The sequence below is a fragment of the Rhipicephalus sanguineus genome, chromosome 11, assembly GCF_013339695.2.
Source record: "Rhipicephalus sanguineus isolate Rsan-2018 chromosome 11, BIME_Rsan_1.4, whole genome shotgun sequence".
Taxonomy (NCBI): domain Eukaryota; kingdom Metazoa; phylum Arthropoda; class Arachnida; order Ixodida; family Ixodidae; genus Rhipicephalus; species Rhipicephalus sanguineus.
Genome location: NC_051186.1, coordinates 9,593,017 through 9,614,525, shown reverse-complemented (window position 1 = coordinate 9,614,525; position 21,509 = coordinate 9,593,017). Strand labels below are relative to the sequence as shown.

Sequence of the window (21,509 nt, the reverse complement as noted above, 5' to 3'; positions counted from 1 at the left end):
CGTCTCTCATAATCATATCGTGGTTTTGGGACATTAAACCCCAGATATTACAGTAAAACCCCGTTAATTCGGACTTCACGGGACCAGAGAGAATGTCCGAATTAACCGAGGGTTCGAATTATCGCGAGTACGATCAAAACACTAGAAAAATGTTTCCGCCACCATCAGACTTTTATTTCTTAAAGAAGTCGGTGATCGCGGTTTGCTTCGCGGAGGCAACGTGCAAGGAAATCACAACTTTGCTAAGTTCCTGAAGGTGGCTGTCCGCGCACACTGCCGCAAAGCGGCGGTCTAGCTGACGCAGCCAGGCTCAAAATATTTCGGCCGTCATCCAAGCCTTTCTATTAAAGCGGTAGTCGACAGGCAGCTGCTTAATGTTCTTAAAACATCTTGGCTTCGCAGCCTTTCCTATCACCAGCAGCGGCAGCTACTCTGTGCCGGTCATGTTCGTAGCCAGAAGAACCGTCACCCGCTCTTTACTCCGTTTCCCGCCGACGCACGGGTCCCCTTTAAACACGATCGTCTTGTCAGGCTGTCTCGTCAGTGTTGAAAATGTTGCACGGCTCGTACGTAGAAAGGCGTGCGGAAAGTCCGGAACGCCAGGCCTGCACAACGCTTCACCGCGCACGTTGCGGAACACCAGGGGTGCTATCGCGGAACGATGCCTTATGCCATATTCTATGCTATTCTTATCATCCACCACTCGTGGCTGGCTGATCGCGTTGATAACGCGGACGGACCGTCGCCATGTTGCCTGTTGCTGATGACAGTAGCGATGCACTGCCTTTCATTGTGTATGTGCCTCCGAGATGCAAAGCTCGTTTTAAATCTCGGAGGCCATAATCCAATCTCGTTACCTCGTTTTAAATCTCGGAGGCCATGATCCGATCTCGAAGTTGTTCAGATGCGCCGTGGATTTCGGCTGCGAATCCGAATTATATCCGAACCGCGGCCGTGGCGGTATCCGCTGCTGCTTCCCCCTCTCGACCCGACCTCGGTCGGGAGTTCGAATTAACCGAAGCGCGGTCGAATCTGTCCGAATTAATGAGAGTTCTCAGCCATAGAACAATGCACATTTTGGACGGGACCAGACGCCGCGTCCGAATTAACCGAAATTCCGAATTAACGGGGGTCGAATTAACGAGATTTTACTGTATTATTATTATCCTTTTGCAATGCTTGGACAATGGAATGATTTGGCAACTTTCAGCTTTAGCGTACACAGTCAGCTGATCATATGTACCATTAAACAATGCATGGAATTTTCCGTACGATAAACTCGTCACTTCAAGTTTTCCTAGCACCATGCAAAGTAAGTAGGGTATAAGTACTGCAAAAACCACCATGCTTTTAAAGTGGACGAAGTGCGGTCACTTGCTGCACAAGTGTCAGAGTGAAAACCGAAAAGAGCAAAATATCAAGACGGAGAACACAGGGAAGATTGCACACTCAAAAACAGCACGAAAATTGAGAAAAAAAAAAAAAACAATATCGAGACTGCAGTGTTAATTGCACAGTTGGGCCAACTCATTCCTGCAAGCCGAGCGTTCAAGCCCCCGCACAACCACAGCATGACCCAGGTAGCGTGGCGGGACAAGACAGTTATGGTTAAATATTTCAACACACATCAAGCAATTCGAAGCTAGCAAACTAAGGTTGAGACAACAGTTAATGGCTATGTGTCAGGAACGCATGTTAAAACACAGCATTCAGACATTGCAGAATGAAAAGTTTGCACGGGATGTTTCCGTTAGAGTTATAGGCATACAGAGTAGGAAGTACGGCTGTGTGAAGGATTCGTTATTTGAAATTCGCACCTGAAAGAACCTGGAAGCACTTTTTTAAAAGAAGAATATGGAGAAAGATGAGCCAGTCAAGTCTGGCAGACTGTTCCTTCAAGAGGTGCACTTGCGGAAGAGATAAGCAGCAGTCATCACTACCTGAGGAAGAAACTAAGGCTGATTTCTCATTTTAGAAGTTTATGATTGAATAACACCGTGTGCAATGACGTGTGGTCATCAATATTATCACACATTTTTTTACTTCCTGGGTTTTTTTACGGCATGAAAGCTTGTAGGTCGTGTTTTTGCTTATTTTCATGCAACAAGATACTTTTTTTTTCACTTTTTTGTTATAAATCATCGGGTTCAAATGGACACTGTTGAAATCTACATTGTCTTGTGCAGTTACAGTGGAAATTCCAGGCTAGCATCGCCAGTAGTAGCTGGCTCTCTTCTTTAATGCTTTGTGTGCCACCTAACTCTAGCTTGCAGTAAAACATACCGCTTTGCACTTCGTAGATGGGCTATTTCCTGTTGTCAGAAAATGGAAAAGACCTCCTTAACTATCAGTGCTTTTTAAACAATGATTCAGTCAGAACAGTCACAGTTCATTCTTCTAATTTTAGTTCGTAGTGTGAAATCACGCGCATTAAGAATATCTCCAAGTGAAAATGATGTCTTCGCAAGATGACTCAAGAATAAACAGAAGAACCAAGGTTTCATTAATTTGTTACTTAAGGGTACCTAGCAATCCCAACCTAATACTTAATTTCACTGAAGTGCCTATAAAGATCACGCAGCTCGAGCGAAGAGGATCAGAAAGTCGAGAAAAAGCACTGGCCGAACGCCTTTGCATCCAACTTTGCTCAAAGACCAGACTGCCGCAAGAGAACACCACGCAGCTTTTCGTGCTTCAGGGGTTAGTCTAATGCAGATGCGTTAGCCAGAGCACGGTCTAGCCTAGATGAGGTGGTGTCGCAAAGTACCACTTGTGCGGCTGCCGTTTTCACTGGGCTACAGTGCGTGCAGAAGGAAGGGCTCTGCTTGCGAGTGCTCTTGCGCTGCTTCCTTTCGTGAGAACAAGTGTTTCCATTTCTCATTGGCGATTAAGTGAACTGAACGGCAAATTGTTCATCTACGACAGTCTACTAGGAACCGAGCGTCAATTCGTGTACGTTATCCAAGAACAAGAACATGATGCTAGTCGCCAGGTAAGAACCCGTGGTTAAATGTCGAACGCTAATTTCCAACAAGCACAGAGGAAGTAAAAGCGCACCCTACAGGTGCATTAAAACCACACACAAACCGCGATGTTGTTACACGCGGGGATATGTTGTTAATGGGGTTTACTTTTCGTGCATTAAAGACTAAACCCAGCAAGCACGGTGTTTAATAATCGGCGCGTCGTTTTCGCGACAATGTCAGTAAAGAAGTTGTCGGCGCCGATGAGCTATGAATCTCAGTTTGATATCGCTTCTACATTACCTCTAACCAAACTGCTACTGTCTGGCGCTGTACTGACACACAAATACCGAGACAGCTCTAAGTTTTAATAACACAGTTCCAACCACTTTCCACCACTTACTGTGCAATTTTGCAATATTAATTCTCGTCACTCCCTTTTATTTCCTTTGTTTAATGCTGAAAGCAAAGTGCTTTCCCATGTAGACCGCCACGGACTCATGTGAGATGCACGAAGTTCTAGACAGAAAAGTGGCAGGCGCATATTACGGAAAAAGCATGTGAGGTCGACCAATGGTGCTTTAGCTATACTAGTAGAAAAGGTGTAAAGCGATTAGAAGTGTCGAATGTCAGTGCACCAATACCAAGCATTATGATGATACTAGCAGAGAGTTGGCACTGCTACTAGTATTACTGAATTAGTAATTGAATAGTGGTACTAACAGTCACCATGTCATCGATACTACAGTATACGGCGTTCTTCACGTTTTCCACATCAACAGTGCCCTAAAAGACAACAGCTTCCCACACTCTACATCCTCTACATCGGCAGAGAGAAAGACGAAGAGTAGAGCAGTGCAAAACACAAAAAGCCAGGGAGGCAGTGAACAGATGGTGACAGCACACTGCAACAACACGTTGGCAGTACAGAACGATGTCGACACAAAATCAAAGCACAGTTATAGGACTGCGTTAGAAATATTTTGCTGCGACGCCATCTGGACTCTCGAGGACACTACTAGGGAGAGCACAAGTCCAGACTGAAGCTCGCTCACGTGCAAGCTTTGTCGATTACGTGACAGCTGCAAGTGTCTACAGACAACACTCAACAAACAACGGGTGTCAGTCTTGAACAGATTGATGAATTGGTGGTACATTCGACTGGTTTCTACTGTATTCAGGCCCATCAGGCAGAGATGTCCCCCAAATCAGGTTATCTCAAGGTTTATAACCAGGGAAAATCTACGTTTAGCATCTTACTCCCGACGAAATCAGAGACAGTGGCTCTGAGCACTCTGTGCTGGAGCGTGACACTGAATGCATTATGCAAATGTGCTCAGACCATTCAAACAGCCAATTGCAAAGTGCCAAAGTGCCCTGGAGTGCTCCAAAGTGGCCAGCCGAATGTACCAGAAGTGTGCACAATCAAACACTGTGCTCTGAAACAGGCTCTCTGACAAGAAAAAACAGCTACTGCTCTGCTCTGCTGCTACCACCAAGTTATTTTTCTGAGAACACTGTCAAACTTGGCTTTAGAGTAACAAAAATAATGCTCGGGAGCAAATGAACAACCTCGTTGTCATCTTGATGAAGGGCTAACATCATAAACAATGCAAGTTTCAATTACAACATAATTTTTTTTACTAAATGGACTCCACTGCTTACTGTAAGCTTATAAAATGAAACTCAAGCTATGCTAAATAGCTACAGTTCACTACAGCAGCTACTACGCCTACACTTCCATAGAAGTTAAAGCGTCATCCTTTGAACTAGCGTTGTAGACCAAGACATGCATTGTTCATGCACGACCTCATGACCTAAAATGCAAAGCTTCTCGACTTTGTTCCCGCATTTCTGTATGACTTTGCTTAGACAGCTTTCACTTCTGAATGAAAGATTAAGCTCTGGGTTTCTTTTGCACCGGGCAAGCTCTCTACATGCTACCTTATGATTCATGCAAATTTAAATACAAAAGGTGGAATTAAGGATAAGGAACAATGAGGTAGAGGGTAGAGGGCTTCAAGTTAGTCTTGGCTACTGGGGGTAAATCTCAATGCGCGTGTTTTTCGGCGCTTCATTTTCACAGGAACCTCCAATGGAAGGTGACTGCAACAGCTGGGAATCAGGCACGGGACCTCGAGCTTGGTCGTGTAAAGCTACGGCAACTATGACAACACCGTGGCATGTCCTGCATCTATCTGGGCTAGATGAGTGCAGTCGCTCCAGTTAAAGCTACGAGGAATGCGCAAGCATCACTGACCGTTGGATCTCCTCCGTCTCGCTGTCCCGCTCCATCCACGCCGTTGCCAGATCATAGTGGTTGTTGCCCTGGCCATTGTGCACTGGTGCATTCTGCGAGAGTGATTGATAACAAAATACAAAACGATGACACCGCACATCACACTCGAAACCACCACTACACCTGCACCATCACCAGGATGGGCAGTTAGACCTTACCCAAGGGTCAACACGGTAGAACCCCCGTAAAGCAAAGTCGTTGTCAATACAAACTTTATTTCGATCATGTCAGTCAAGCTGCCAACCAGAGCCTTCAAGCTATTGGTAGAGAATCGGGCCCGTTATTCGAAGGTTGCAGGTTCGGTCCCTGCCGGCGGCAAGTTACCTTTTCGTCCACTTTAATTTCTTCTCACTTATATCACGATTGCTACAAATAACATTCCCTATACTTTCCTCGGCTTGATTGTCCGCTAGTTCTGATTGATGTTGTGCCTAACACAGAAAAACGAGCCCTTAACGATTCCCCTTCTCTTGAACTAGTACAACGCATGCTGTGCACAGTAGTACATCTGCCGGTTTGTTTGCGCACTATTTTTGCTGCGTTCGCCTGCTTTACACCGCTCAGCCTCGAATGCGGATGCAGCAAAGAGAAAAAGAGGTTGCTGGCATGGAGGGAGGGGCTACAGGGCTAAAGCCCCTCCCTCGTGCACGCTGCCGCTTTTTTATCCCTTTCCACCTCTCTCTGCGCTGGTGATGGCGACAGAATTTAGACGGAAAGGGTTGCCCCAGCTCGGTGTGGCCGCTGTCACTGGGGCCGCGGCTCGCTAGTTCACTCTATGCAGAGCAGGCTATTAGTGTGCTTCGAGTAATGTGGCTTAAGGGGGCAGACTACTCTCTAAAAATTTTTTTCTTTTAATTTTTCACCGATTTTTATGAAACTTGCCGAGTTTGTTGTGCAGATTTAAATTATGCAATTATTTTTCTCTTACATTATGTAGTTTTTAGAATATCAAATATTTTATATGCATTTTAAAATGAGAACTGTGAGCAACAGAACAAAAATAGATGTTGCGAACACATTGAACAAAAGTTATGATAACTTAAATGTTAAACTGTTTTGGACAAGTGCGGCTCGTCTGCTTGAGATAATATCTCCCCATGAGCGTCTTGAACGAGACGTTTCCAAGCTAGTTCGTGTGTCGCTTCACAGATGGCAGCACTTGCTTGGCAATTTCTTTTATTTTACCTGCCATTTTACATTTTCTCGCGACATGCGTTTAGAAAATGTCCAGTGAAGGCGACGCATGCGTTTCTTGCCCATCGTCACAGAAAAGAAGCCTTTGTCATCGTACAGCTCTTCAGTCGGTAATTATTTAGATAGAAGAATTTTACTTTTATTCTGGAAGCAAGAGCGACAGTGATGTTTCTTGACGATGCCATTATTTTGCGAATGGTGAAATACGCTAACAGGCCATGGAATGGAAAAACTCTAAAAAATAAAACGGTTAAGAGGTTGACAAGTGATTTGATGTTTAGCGATAAATTCAATGTTCAACACGTTATAGCTTTTGTTCAAATGGGCTTAGAACATCCATTCTTGTTTTCCCCCATGAACTTCTCATACCAGATTATTCTGATACGCTGATTTACTTTGTGACTCTCTCAGTTTAGAAAAAAATCTTGCTCCAAAAAAAGCACATCAAATGTTCGATATTTTCAAAACTACACATTGCACTAGAAAAATAATTACATGTCTGAAATCAGTACACACATAAACATAATCTCAGCAAGTTTCATCAAAAGTGATCGAGAATTAAAAAAAAAAGTTTGAAAGTGGAGTGTCCCCCCCTTAAAATGCATATGTTTGGGTCGGGAATAGAGAAAATTTCCATTAAAGCGATATTTCGGGCAAGGGGATTTCGTTATGACAAGCGTTTACTGTAAGCCTCTTGCCTTGGGCTACGCATACACAGTGCATAATTGTACTGAGGCAACTTTCTGCCTTGCAAGCCAGGTTTCAAGAAACTACCATGAAAAGACTGAAAGAAGTGTTGCAAAATAAAAGACCAAAAAAAAGTCTCACCTGATTTGTCGAGTCACCAAGCTCCGTGAAAACTCGTTGTTCAAAGCTGACATTGTCCACTATGGGGAAAAAAAAAAAGAGAGTACAGCGATTGGTTCGACACTCGAATAGCGTGATTTTATTTTTCATCTACTTCTGAAAAAAAAAAGGCTTTCAAACAACTTTGCAGCCACACAAGAAATCACAGATGAACGAATGACGTCAGAGGATAATAATTTTGCAACTGCAAGAACATTATTGTTGCACCAATTAGCATTTTTTTTTTGTGCTTCGTGGGCATCTCCAGTAAGCAGAAAAACAATAATAATTAATAGATAAAAAGTTAAAACCTGTCTAATCTGACATAGTGCAAACCAATGTACAACTTCCTAATCGGAAGTTTTTGCCCAACTACATTACTTCAGTGGTAATTAATGTTGCCTAATTAAGCAATGAAGTAAAATACAAAAAATGGTGGGACTTACTCCATGTGATAGGCAGCAACATGCATTTGATCGCATCATCACAGAGTGTGTCGGGATATTTTTAAACTGCAGCTCAAGTTAGCTGGGGCATCCTGTATGTCAACAACATTCATGATCGCTTGCACCTGTCGACATTTTTTGTGACTAGGTGGTGAAATTGGTCACATCATGCACTCTCCTAGTATTGTTCTTTTCTCCATTTGAACCTCCCTAAAACTGTGAATTATGTAACACAAGCAATTACAGAACAATGGCAATACATTCGATTAAGCCAGAGAGAAAAGAATGCCCGCAACTCACTGTTGAGTTCTGAGTGTGGCCGCTCCGCTGTCCGCGCAGACCGCTGAGACGCAATCCTTTGTGGCACGTTGTACAGGATCTGTGCACGGCACATCACAAGCCAGAGCAATGTAGAAAGTGACATGCATGGATGCCAAGCAGGCTAAGAAGATACTAAGTTTTGGGAAAGATTATGAGCAAGATTTTAAGCCACATCATCAAAGGCATTTCTCTTTGTTATGGATGGCTTGCGGTGAGTTCAATAAACAAAACTAGTAGGCTTGTGCGAATATTCCAGCAGTTCCAATATTCAAACGAATGTTACAGTATTTGAATTTGCTTTGAAACGAATTTATATTATTCTAAATTTCGAAGTATTCGAAATGAACGAATAGACATAAACCGCATGTAATCCCCTGTAAAGATAGTTTCACTGCAGTGGAGGGGTAGTATACCGTGAATACACCAATCCAGGCAAACTCGCACTGCCGAAAAGCCCCATTAAAAGGTTAAATGAAAAATTACCCTCGCATGGATTAATCATTTTTAAGTGTAAAAGCTCGTTATGCCGGCTTATATGCTCTAAGTAAAGTAAATTTTAAAATGTCACGTATTTTACAGGTTATCACTTGCATTCTACCAAAAGTAAAATCCTGCTACTATTCAAAGTTGCTTCCACTTCCCTTTGAACCAAAAAGAATTGCATTTGCACATGCCTTGCTTCAATTTAAAAAAAAAATAAGTCAACGACCGATTTTTCGGACTCCCTAGGGACCGCAAAATCGTCCGAAAAAACGAATTCATGCTTTTTTTATTCCGCTCAAGCAGTCAAATCGCCACAGCCATGTCCGAAGTAGCTTTAATGCCTCCCAGTATAATTATCAGGCATTTTGGTGCGCGCCCAGGCTCTCACAAATACATTCGGTACCTGCCGTGAACCGCGCTTAACTGTGTGCCAACAGCCACTTGCAAGTTTGCATCTCGAGATAAGCGCCGCTGATGCCAGCAAAGCGCGGGATAGATTACGGCTCTCTCGCATGAAGTGTTTGGAAACGATGACGCAGAACACGAAGACTGTGGCGAAAGAGCGGACGACTCGTCCGGCTTTCCCTTATGGGTGTGCGCACGTAAACGATGCATACACATATCGCCGAATCTCCGACGACCCGCAGCATTTGCTGCCGTGCGAAGACGATCGTTTCTAGTTGTGTGCAGGACATTGCCAACTAAGCTGACGCCGTCACTGTACTGTTGGTATCGTACGCACGCATTTATCATGAAAGTGTTCGTGATGCGCACTTTGTTCCTGACAGCACACGGGTGCGGCAATGGCGAGCTGGTTTCGTCCGTGAAGGCAACGCGTCCATGCGGCACAAAAGAGGCAGCATGAATGGCGGCGCGGCGCATTTGAGTTCTCGCCTATTAAATGCGTGCAGTATGCATACAACTGCGCTAGGCCACATGCACCACCGGGCAGTTAACTGAAGATGCTTATCGTCAGCGTTGTCAGCGATTAAGCCGTACTGGCGCGTTTGCCAGCTGCCGCCATCCCACCTCCATGCATTTCCGCTGCTTATCCGTAAAGACATCGCCGCACGGCGCCGTGATAGCAGCCCCTTTGAATTTCTGGTCTCCTTCGCCCTATAACGCTTCGGCATTGCGGCAAAGCTGACTTTCGGACTCTGCTACTGTCTCAAACAGATCGACTCGCGAAAGCGCTGGTTCGAACCTACAAGATGATAGACGAGGCAGAGGTGGGGGCTTCAAATAATGCCTTTCGAACCTGCAATTTGGGCAGAAAGTCCGAAAAATCGAACGAAGAGTTTCAGCATTCGAAATTTCGGACGTTCTAGTACATTGATGACTATGGGGCTGGTGACGGTGCTGCAAAAGTGTCCGAATTTTCGAGCATGTCCAGAAAACCGGGCGTCCAAAAAATCGGCAGTTGACTGTATTGTGCAGGTTAGTTGGGTCATAACAAATATGCTCATTTTTTTTTGTAATGTGTGATATAGTATACTATTCGAATTCAATTTAAAATTATTCAACCAAGCCTTCTAATTCGCTTCAAACCCAAAATTTACTATTCGCGCAAACCTAAAAACTAGTGAAAAGAACCAGCAAAGTACAATGTAGATAAATTTATTGACAATTTTGGAATTCTAAAAAAAAAACTTCTTTAATACAGAAAAACAATTATGCATAGTGAAGTAGGTATTAATGGAAATGCATAAGTTTAGCCACACACTTTTTTGGAGAACCCTTCAGGCACATTTGCAATGTCACCACAGCAATAACGAATGATGCACAATGGAGTCAGGTATTAAAGCAATGTTGTGGTTAGACTGCAGAATGCTCATGCTGTACAATATGTACAATAAGTACAGTGGGCATCAAAAGTTTAGAGACCACTATGTCTGAGAACACTTACAATTTCTAAGCAATTTAAGACTGCATTCAGCAAAACCGCACAGTCTATGTTGTTAGCGTGTTTCAGAACAGGCGGGAAATCTAAATTCAGGGCTGCCTGCCCAAGCAGCAGCAATATTCAGCCTTTTCTTGTCTCTCGTGGTCCTTAAACTTTTGACTCTGACTGTACAATGCTGCTCAATGTGGGTAAGAAATGGCAGGCAACGCACCCCTTCATCATCCGGGTCCAGTTCGCTGTAGTTGTTGTGCGGGTTGTTGACTTTCTCCAGGAGTTCCCGTGCCAGTCGCTTGGTCAGGTGGTCTCCGTTGAGGAAAGGGTGCTGGGGAGAGACATGGAGTGATGATTGGTGATTGGTGATGACTGACCCACATGTACAATGCTGAAACTTGGCCCTAGATTAGGACAAGGACTTTTGTCTTAACTACCGTATTTACTCGCGTAATGAACCCACTCGCATAATGAACTGACCCCCCGCTTTGGTCCTCGGCAAAAAAAATGTTTTTTTTATTGTGTGCATATGCTGACTTGATTTTGGTTTGATTGATAATGTCGTTGAAGATCGAAACAACTTTAAATCACGCCATATTATCTCAAAACGACGACGCTACAAAAGTTAAAAACATCGCTAAAATAAATAAGGAGGTAAAATAAGGAGGCCGTCCATCGAGATCCTGTTCCGCCGGCTTCTGGAGCCGTGGAGCCAGATTTCGAGTGATATGATCGTCCGGAGCTTCAACAAGACTGGGATCTCCAATAGCCTGGACGGCACAGAAGACGATGCGCTGTGGTCTGGCGATGACGAGGCGGCAGCAGCAAGCAACATAAGCGAGGAAGACACCGACGGCGATGGAAGCCAGTAGAAGCGCCAAAAAGTGGCCGGTTGGTGTCATTAATAAAGTTTTTTTGTCGCATACATTGCGTGCAAACGGTTACTTTTTAAAGACTGAGGTATAATTATCGAGAGAACGGCAGCATGGGCTAGTTGGCGATTTGTAATCGACATATTCGCACAGCGCTACGAGAACGAGGACGTATGAAAGGACACAACACAGGCGCTCGTCCTCGTAGCGCTGCGCAAACATGTCGATAATTATCGAATTTCTGAACACCGTCATGCGAAATTTCCACTTTTATACCTACCGCAATATTTTTTTTTCCGCGTAATGAACCCTCCCCCCCAAATTTGCATCAACATTTCTGAAAATAAAGCGGGTTCATTAGGCGAGTACATATGGTATGTTGCAGGGGTATGCCATTGATGAAATTCCTCTTCAAACCAGACACGTGGACTTCTTCCAACAAGATGACAGAACCCCGCATTGAGCTTTAAATGTTCGTGCCCATCTCCACCAAAGATCCCCCAGTATACATGAGTGGTCATGGTGGACAATCAACTTCACTGGCCTCCACAATCACAGGTCTTCACAGATTGTAATGAAGGAGCGAGGGTACCACGGGAAAGTTTGCAACGTCAACAACCTGGAGGATTGAACACGAGATGTAATATTGTATGCTGCCTGTGAAATGCACATATGGGCTACACATGCTAGCGGCAATCGTTAATTTGTACATGCTGAGAATGATTACAATCAAGATACGAATGTTGAGTTATTGAGAGTATCAATAAAACAATAAATAAATGTATATTACAACAACAAACATCTATTTTCTACATGAATACTTGAATTCTGTTCTCGTTTCACATAAGAGCAGTCAGTGTAAACGCCGCCATTTTTGTCATCCCTCGACTCCGTTCACAATGAGACCGCGTCGCAAGACCCCCGTGTCTTAATTAGCCCGAAATGTGCTCTGCAACCCTCCTTTAATACGTACTGCTACCACTAACACCACCACACAAATGTGCAATAATTTTTTCGCCAGTAAAATGGCCGGCCACTTATCATTCATCTTATCGTGATGCGGCAAGCGAGCTTTATGCCAGCATGCAGAAGCAGCTGAAGGCTCTTCAACTTCAACAGCTTCCGGCATGTTTGAGTTTTTTGACATTGCGCATGCACTGCACGAAGTCAAGATGAAGCTAATGAGTGCCACATCCGCTGCAGAGAAAACCGTGGTCACTAACGATGCGATCATGGCGTCCACACAATTCTGAAGGCACACGCACGGCCTATGCTCAGAGTTGAAGCGAAACTACTGAACACCACATCTGCTGCGAAAGAAACCTGGCACTGATGCACAATCATGGATGGCTACTATGAAGTCTGCCAGTGAACATCACACAGTAGACATGGCAGAATATTCAAGCACTTTGAATATCCAAACAAATATTACAATAATCGAATTTGCTTCAACACAAATTTAAAATTTTTGAAATTTCCAAGTATTTGAAACCCAACAAATAGACACATCCCCATGCACACTTCTTTTATTTTGATGTAACTGACCCGTAAGACATGTGCCACTGCCTCGCACATGCCGTGCGCTGTAGTGTCTAGGAACATTCCTGATTATTTTAGTTTGTTCTGATACGCTTGAGCGCACAATGCGAACAGCAGAATTTATTCTGGAACTAACACAGCCACCAACGATAAGGCTAAAATATTCTATGCCCTATGTATAAATGCTCACACCTTACCGCTGATCAGATTACCGATGGCCGTTGACTCTGATTGCCGCTATCAGAGTACAGCGTGTACTGCTAGTACTTTCGCTTTTCATTTTCTGGGCCCAAGTTCGCCCAGTAAAGAGTTTCGTCTGTAACAACCCTCACCGTCTTCACCGTCATGACCACGTGACAATAATTTACAGCATGTAACCCCCTGAAAAGATGGTTTCATTGCAGCGTGCAACTGCTACGCCGTGAAACTGCCTATCCGAGAAAATTCCGCACTGCCGCAAAGCCACACTTCAAGGTTAAAAGCACATATTACCTACACGTAAATTATTATATCGGCTTATACGGACGAAATATGACAAATTTTAAAACGCAACACGTTTTACCGTTTACAACTTACACCCTACTGCTATTCAAATCCTGCCACGGTTTAAATTTGTTACGAAATTATCATTCGCTTCAATCTCTCTTCGAACAAAAAAAAAAGTTATATTCATAGGTGAGTGCATGCTTCATTGGCACTAGTTACCTTGGTCACAAACATAGCTTTCAACGAAAACAATACCATGACCATTATTTGCCAAACGGGGCCCCTCGATTCACAGCCAGTCTTCTCGTTTACGGCTTACCATGAGTAACCGCTCGGCCGTAGGCCTTTTCTTGGGGTTCTTGGTGAGGGCCACCTTGACGAAATGGTGGAAGTTCTGGGACCTGTGAGAGCACATGAAAAGTATGGGATTACACGCAAGACAATGCTAGACATGAAGCACATAAAACACAACGAGGCAGCAGATGCATTTTTGTCATGTACAGTTAAACCCCTTTATAAAAGACACTTTTGTAAGAGACAAAATGAGTATAAGAAACACCAGTGCGCCTGCATCGAAATAAGGGTTCATCAGAAAATAAGAACATGGTGCCCTGCTTATAAAGGACACCTCATGTGAGGGACAAGAACTGCTCCCCAGAGTGTGTCTCTTATAAAGGGGTTCAGCTGTAGTCCTTTCCGTCTACTTGCACATGCACATACACGCGTAATGTAAAGAAAAATCTTGATTCTGTGAGGGTTTATTATTTCACAGTGATGCCTGGACAAGGCCATGTGAATATTGGAAACTGCTGAACACAGAACTGCATACTGTTCCATTCAATGGACTTCCTGAATCAAATAATCACTACTCTTAAATATGAATATCTGTAACAGTTTTCTTGTATCTCAAAAATGTAACAATGCACAATCAAGCAATGAACTAGAGCAAGAGTGCAGTGAATTACATCCCCACGGCTACGGCACCACATTTCCTCACATACAACCCGCACAAAAGTACAGAAAATTGTGAGCTAAAGCCAAGGTGCGAGTTACACGCAAATTTCGATGCGAGAGTGGCTGAACGGCAGTTCTTCACAGCAACATGAGGAAGCTGGAACTGACTGCGATGGCTGAAACTGACAGTTTGTGCGGAAAGGACCAAGTGAAAATTGAATGTTTGATATCTGAGTACAGCTGGTTAGGTTGTTTCTATTAAGGTGTAAAATTAATTTCCACAGTTGAAATGTCGAGGTCGTCTGCAGGGACTTCTAAAAAAAAATTCTGCGGGTTGCATGCAGGGTCGGGTTACACGCGAGAAAATGTGGCATACAGGATAAAATGATTTATGTGCAGAAAAAGAGACATGTCACTCAGTGGGTCAGACACTTTGTTGTTGTTTAGTTGATATATACCTCAAATTAGGACTTTAAATATAGACTTTAAATAGGGGTGTGATCAAATACACATCGATAAAACATGGCAACACTATAAGCTTTAAACATTTGTAGATATTTATTCGTTTTATTTATTTATACAAACAGGGCTACAGTATGTACAACCAGATATAGTCAATGGAAACCTTAGTACTCATAGTATAATATACAAAGCACAGGACATTTACTTTTAATACAATCATAAGGGTACGTGACCAAAAAAGGACAAACAAGCATCTGAAAATTGGCTATTGGCTTGCAATCACGTGCAGTTTTCATAAACAGCACTTCGTGACACGCAATGTAATGACAGAAACTTCGTAGTCTTATGGATACTAGGATATGAACCTTATTTTATATAATTTGTGAAAATGGCTGCTCATTATATGAGAAGTATTTGACAGTCTAAAAAGTCCCCATTCGCGCTACCTTACAAACGCCCTTAGACGCTGTAGGGGACAGGTAATATCTCAACCAACTGGGGTTCTGACACAGCCACCTGAGTTTACACACACAAGCGTTTTTTTTTTTTTTAAGTTTATATCCCTCTGAAAATACGGACGAAATGTCAACATTAAAAAAGTTGGAGCCATTCCGCTTGGAGAAGGTGGATGGCCTGCAGAGCTGACGGGTCGCCTTTTGCCTGCGCTCTCAACGACGCTCTTCACAAGCGCGCTGCTCCTTGGGCGCTTTCACAATGCGCAGTCGACCCATACTTTCCATGAACAATTGTGCCAATGTGGCACCTAGACTCAACTGACGTGACAAAACACGTGCAAAAGGTGCACTGCTCCACTGACGCTTTCTGTATCTGACGTGGCGTCGCCCTCCCTCTGGGATCTGCCCAACTTTGACAAAGGAACACGAGTCAAAGAAAGCACGCACCATTTGACCTTGTCCTTGAGCTGGGGTGGCTTGAAGCCCGACTTGGACATGAGGAAGAGGGCCCGCATGGGGTGCAGGTCGAACATCGGGGGCTGCAGCTCGGCGAGCTCGATCGCCGTGATGCCCACCGCCCAGATGTCGCACTGCTGGTTGTAGCCACCCTTGCGCTCCACGGCCGCTACCTCGGGCGCCATCCTGCGCACGCATATTTTTGTTTACTTCTATCAGTCATGTACAACTTTAAAAGTCCACTTCATTTCCTCCTCAAAGGCGAATGCACACAATCCTGCACCAATGGGTGCGCATCATGAACTGGAATGCCGGCAACGCCACTGTTGAATGACAGCCAGCGTTGTAGAATGCACGGCGTTACTTTTTTTTTCTTGAATTGACATATGCTTTAGCATTGTCATCGTGAGAACTCTAAGAAACCTGTAACCAAGATATTTTCTAGTTTACACCTAGAAGTGCATGTTTTAGAAGCACAAAAACATTTTTTTTTGAGGGGGACTACTACTTTACTAGCAGAGGCAATCAGCTGCCACATTTTGGTCAGGTGGACAGCTGCTTACCCTCTCAAGTTGCACACGAGTGTTGCAATTTATTATTTTGTAAATGCACTCACTGCGCTACTGTTGTTGCCAGTGCAATTTTTACGTTAGGTATATACAGGAGGTTCCAATTCAGTTTTTATTATAGGACCTCCTTCACTATATACCTGCACGGTGCTTCGTAAAATAATAAAATTTATATTTCCTGGAGTTTTTACATGCCCTAACCACAACATGACTAAGAGGCATGCCATAGAGGAGGAGGAATAAACTTTATTGAGGAATAAACTTTATTGCCGTAGAGGAGGGCTCAGGAAATTTCCGACGACCTGAGGTTGTTTAACGTGCACCTAAACCTAAATACAAGAGCCTCTAGCATTTCACCTCCATTGCAATGCGACCACCATGGCTGGGATCAAACCTGGGGCCTTCGGGTGAAAAAAAAAAAAAGAAGAAAATTTGATTGATCTTTTTTTTTGTTATGTTACCATTCAATCAACAAATTTTCTTCTCTTGTGTAGGATGGCAACCACAGTGCCATTTGCAAGCAAACTAATGAGAAACACTGGGTCAGTTAATTATGCTGAAGTATTGTACGAAAAGCTTATTTTCACTGAATTAAGGACAAGGTCTCATTTCTATAAATTCACAGTGAAACCCCAGCATTGATACATTAGCATGATGTCATCTTGGAACCTGTTCCAGTGACGCATTTTTTGTATCCGTGCAAATTCTTATAGAACTTTCGCAGCTTATGTATTTTTATGCGCTGATTTCAAACATGCGATCATTATTCTACTATGCCACTTTTAAAAATATATATTTATCGTATATTTAAAAGACGATTTTCTTCTAACTGTGAGTTACAAAGCAAATCAACAGATCACAATATAATCTAGGATGAGAACTGTATGCAGTGAAACAAGAATGGGTACTCTCAGCAACTTTTGAACAAAAGTTACGGTTTGTTGAACATGCATGGGTGAGTCAATGCCAAGCTACGGTTTTGCTCATAACACTTCAACGTCCAATAACTTTAGTTCCAACAGCCTTTTCCTTTGGCAGTGGCTCTGTTCTAGTACGGTAATACTAGGTGGAGGTAGCTGGTATGCTTGCATTGCAGAATATAGCTCAGAAGCTACAGTAACCTGTGTCGCTATATCTATCTTCTGTGCAATTCTACAAGGCTATGTTCACTGCACTGAGTTGTTCCTCTCTGATCATCGCAAGCCACAAAGCGTCGCACACTTATGTGAAATGTTCTGTGCTCATGTGACGGCAGGTGCATCAAGTTTTTGCCAATGCCTTGATCAACTGCACACGAGCCACATTTCATGCATTTATCAAACCTACTGGTGTTACTGTAATGAAGCAATTGCATATTTAACGACGCAAAGCTGTGGTTATACGATGCCATATTAGTTATTTTTGTAATGGTTTTAGCAACTAAGGATTCCAGAGCACTAACCATAATTTAAGTCTCATGAACCACACTATTAAGAATGCAGCCTGAGCATCCAGCAGTCATACTCTCGATAATTCGCAGCAAAATTCCATAACCATTGATTCACCTAATGCCCTAGTCGAACCTCATTAACTGAAGCCATGTTTGGGGTATAAAAACATTTGCTATGCCTTGTATTATTTATTAGTACTTGAACTTGTAATATCAGGAAATGAACCATTTGCTGGTAAGGTTTCTGCAAAAGAAATGCAAGCCTTTGGCAGCCTGGAATGGCACACGAACGATGCTTCATCACAAACAATGCACTGTTCTTTAGTGACAAGCATGGTGGCTTGGAGGCTGCAGGCCAGTGAAACCACAGTTCCTCAATCAGAGCAGCTGCGAAATTCTGTTCCATAACTTTGAAATGCCCATGGACAAATTTGCGGAGAATAGCAAACTGACACAGCACCTAGGAACGCACCACGTCACTGTAGTCATTGCCGTCATACTGCAGTCATGCCATGCTGCAGTCAGGCCACGTCATTGCCGCAGCGTAAATGAGGAGAAATACTTTCAAGAAGGGTCGAAGAGTTCTGTGGCCGCAATGTCATATGCAAAATGTAAGCCACATACGCAAACACACTGCTCACTCTATCAATGTGGCATCGCTTGCGCACTTCTGCATTAACACCCTAAAAAACGTCACGTCTTAGCTTGCTTTTCTCGGACTACAGGTAGTGCCACAATCAGCAAACCTTCACGATTTTCGTCAATGGTGCATCTGGACTTTGATACATGGAGCCTACAGGAAGTTCTGCAGCTCGTATGATTCGAGAACTCTGTGTAAAATTAAAACCAAGCTGTTGAACACAATTATGTGTGCACGTTCAGAAGGATGTTGTCTCAAGTTGTTCTTGCCACGTGTGCATCTGACATTTCTGATACATACTGGCACATACATACTCTGAGGTGGGACCAAACAAATATGCATGTCACGGTATAATCTATATTTCCCCAAATTCCACCTTTTCTGCTTTGTTATAGTAGTCATACGATACTCACTGAAATAACACATGGTCAAGAAAATTCCAGATTCACGTAGTTATACGGAATGACTGTTTATATCAGTGTCGTTTTTGTCGTCTACATAAAGGTTAAACTGCGCTTTCCATCACTTTAAACTTGGCTGCATCTAGATCAACAACAGACGCTCACCAATATGGCGTTCCAATGAATGACTTCCGCTTGCTGATGGTGGCAGTGATCTGGGCAGACACACCAAAATCGGCTGCAAGTGGTATGAAAAAACAAAAACAAAATGAAGATATGATCGAAATAATACAATAGCAAAGCAAAGAGCTCTGTAGATCACACAGTTCTGAGGAATGCAGCTTTCTTTGTGAAACATCTATTCAAGTTCTTACTCCACATTAAAAATTTTTACTGAGAACCTCGTTCTTGCATTTTTTAGAAGAGAATTCCCCAACATATTACCTCACTGCTTACCATTACAATTTATTTTACTTGTTTTGATTAATATGTTCTTACGTTTATTGTATAATGTAATATGAATATTAAGCTCCTCCCCCATTATGCAATGCTTTCAGGGGCCTCAAAGGTATTCTCAAACAAATAAATAATAATAAGTCCTGACATCATGATAGCTGCAATATCTGCATGCCAGTAACTTTGCTCGCACAAAGCGCATTCAAAAACACTGTTTCCATATTGTCGTAATATTATCACGCGCTTATTCCTTTATCTTTGATGAGATTGGGTTTCACCCACAAAAACTGTTACCACCGCTCACTGCCCGCCGTGCAGCAATGTTTTTTGAGAAACTTCGGGGTTGTTTGAGTCTGTTCTGGATTAACGCGAAAGACATGACTAACCAAGTTTATTCTAGAACTAACGTGAGCACCGGCAATAACACTGGAAGGTTCAATAAGGGGTGTATAAAAGCCGATGCATTTCACAGATGATGAGATTACTGACAGCCGACGACTGTGATCGCCACTGTCGGTGTACAGCATGTGCTGCTTCTACTTTTCTTTTCCTGGGCACAAGTTCGCCTTATAAAGAGTTTCGTCTTAACAGCTGAACAGTCGCCTTCTTCCCCGTCATGACCATGTGACAATATGATGCCCCCTATCATTAGAGACCATCCACACGTGCGACATGACCCGCTGCCAAGACAACCTGTCATTATTATCGGTGTCGAGCCTGCAATGAAGAAGTTGGAAGTGTTGAGATAGGCACAAAAAAGACGACCACATGGAATAGAGAAAAATTGGGGGACCCTTAAGCTTCACCTTTAAGAGTTGAACGCAATAGCGAAATCCGGCCCATAGTGCGCACTTCAACCACTAAGTGCATACTTATTAATGTGTATTGTTATACACACATGCACATAGACACACGGGCGTGCGCGCGCGCGAATGGTACGGTTCTTTGATCTAAAGCAAGAGTCGCATGGCCTCCAAGATACACGCCGCGCGCTCGCCATCTCGGAGGTACAGTGGCTAGAATAGGGAAGTGTGAAGACCGCGCCGCCTGCGCTGACGCTCTCCACCGATGCCTCGACCGGCGCTGCCTAGGTGGCGCTGGTTGTAGCTTACACGTCGCTCGCTCGGCTCGCTGCAGCGAAGCTGCCATGTCAAGGTTGATTTGTGGCGGATATGGTTTTGTTTGCGCCGTAAATTTACTATACTATATTGCTGGGCGTAAGTGTGTCATAAATAAATGAAATTCGCGGCAGATATTATCAAACATTATCACCGTATGGTATGATCATACGCACAGTATCATAAGTGAAGCTTTACATTCGCAAACATCGCGGCCAGCTAAGCTTGCCACTGCTTGTGATCATTCCTTGATGCTGAGAAATGTAACCGATTAACATTTTGAGAGGATTGTCATTTCACAAGGTTATACGCAACCTCAAGAAGCACGAAAAAATGCTACTGTGACATTGATATTAATTTTCTTCATGTTGTTATACAGTATACATTTTGCATGAGATAGTTCTTAAGGATTTAATTATTCTTGCGTATTCACACTGGAAATATATTTCAATTAACAACTGCACAGAAAATCGGAGAGCATTTCACTCTTCTCACAGATTTTATTTAAAGTGGGAGGCATCAAAGTAGGGAAGAAAGCTAGCACACTACAGGGTGATGCACATAACATCGCTCTTCGAAGCTTGAGGAGCTTTTATCTTCCTCTTGCAGAACTTTTCTGTTTGTTTAGAGGTTTCGTGAAGAAGTGAAGCCGTGTGAGAACAAAAAACTTGATTATATGTTGCTCGTCAGATCTTGCTTGTGCAAGTCGCACCCTACGGATGGTACGGTCTGCATTGAGTTAGGAAGTTCAAAAAAGGAGCTTATTATAACTGAACCACAATGTGAATGTGTCCTCCAGTGCCTCCACAAACGAAAATAGTTCTGGTGACAGGTACAAAAGCCCTCCAACATCACAGAATGCTGTGAATGACGCAAGATCCTTATCTGCGTTCTCGAGGGATGTGAGCAGCTGCTCAAGACAGTCCCGGCATTTCGTTGCCATAACTTTCCTCCGTGCCACATAGCCGGCCAAATAGTACACCAGTCTTCCGTCACTGACTTGCACAGGATACACATGGTCAGAAAGGAGAGTCGATGCCTGTAGTAGACTTGAACATTCGTCCAGGTTTCCAGTGTCCAGTAAATTGTAGACATGGATGGCCACTTCATTAGTTCCAACTAATGACGTAAGTATGTCACCTGCACAGTTGCCCGTGCCTGCTGTTTCTACCAAATTGTAAAAGCTAAGGGAATTCACGGCAGTAAGGAACTGGGTCGATGTGGGA

General features: G+C 43.4%; 1 protein-coding gene across 10 annotated transcripts in view; it reads right to left on the bottom strand.

The window, feature by feature from the left end:
* LOC119375560 (mitogen-activated protein kinase kinase kinase kinase 5) overlaps positions 1-21,509 on the bottom strand; it is a 166,212-nt gene that overhangs the window by 68,281 nt on the left and 76,422 nt on the right. For all 10 annotated transcript variants that reach the window (XM_049410962.1, XM_037645759.2, XM_037645767.2 and 7 more), the window contains exons 5-11: positions 18,875-18,947; positions 15,662-15,856; positions 13,663-13,744; positions 10,667-10,777; positions 8,049-8,127; positions 7,285-7,343; positions 5,224-5,315 (exon numbers count right to left, since the gene is read on the bottom strand). In XM_049410962.1, the coding sequence (XP_049266919.1) occupies positions 5,224-5,315; positions 7,285-7,343; positions 8,049-8,127; positions 10,667-10,777; positions 13,663-13,744; positions 15,662-15,856; positions 18,875-18,947 (691 nt within the window). The remainder of the gene's footprint in view (positions 1-5,223; positions 5,316-7,284; positions 7,344-8,048; positions 8,128-10,666; positions 10,778-13,662; positions 13,745-15,661; positions 15,857-18,874; positions 18,948-21,509) is intronic.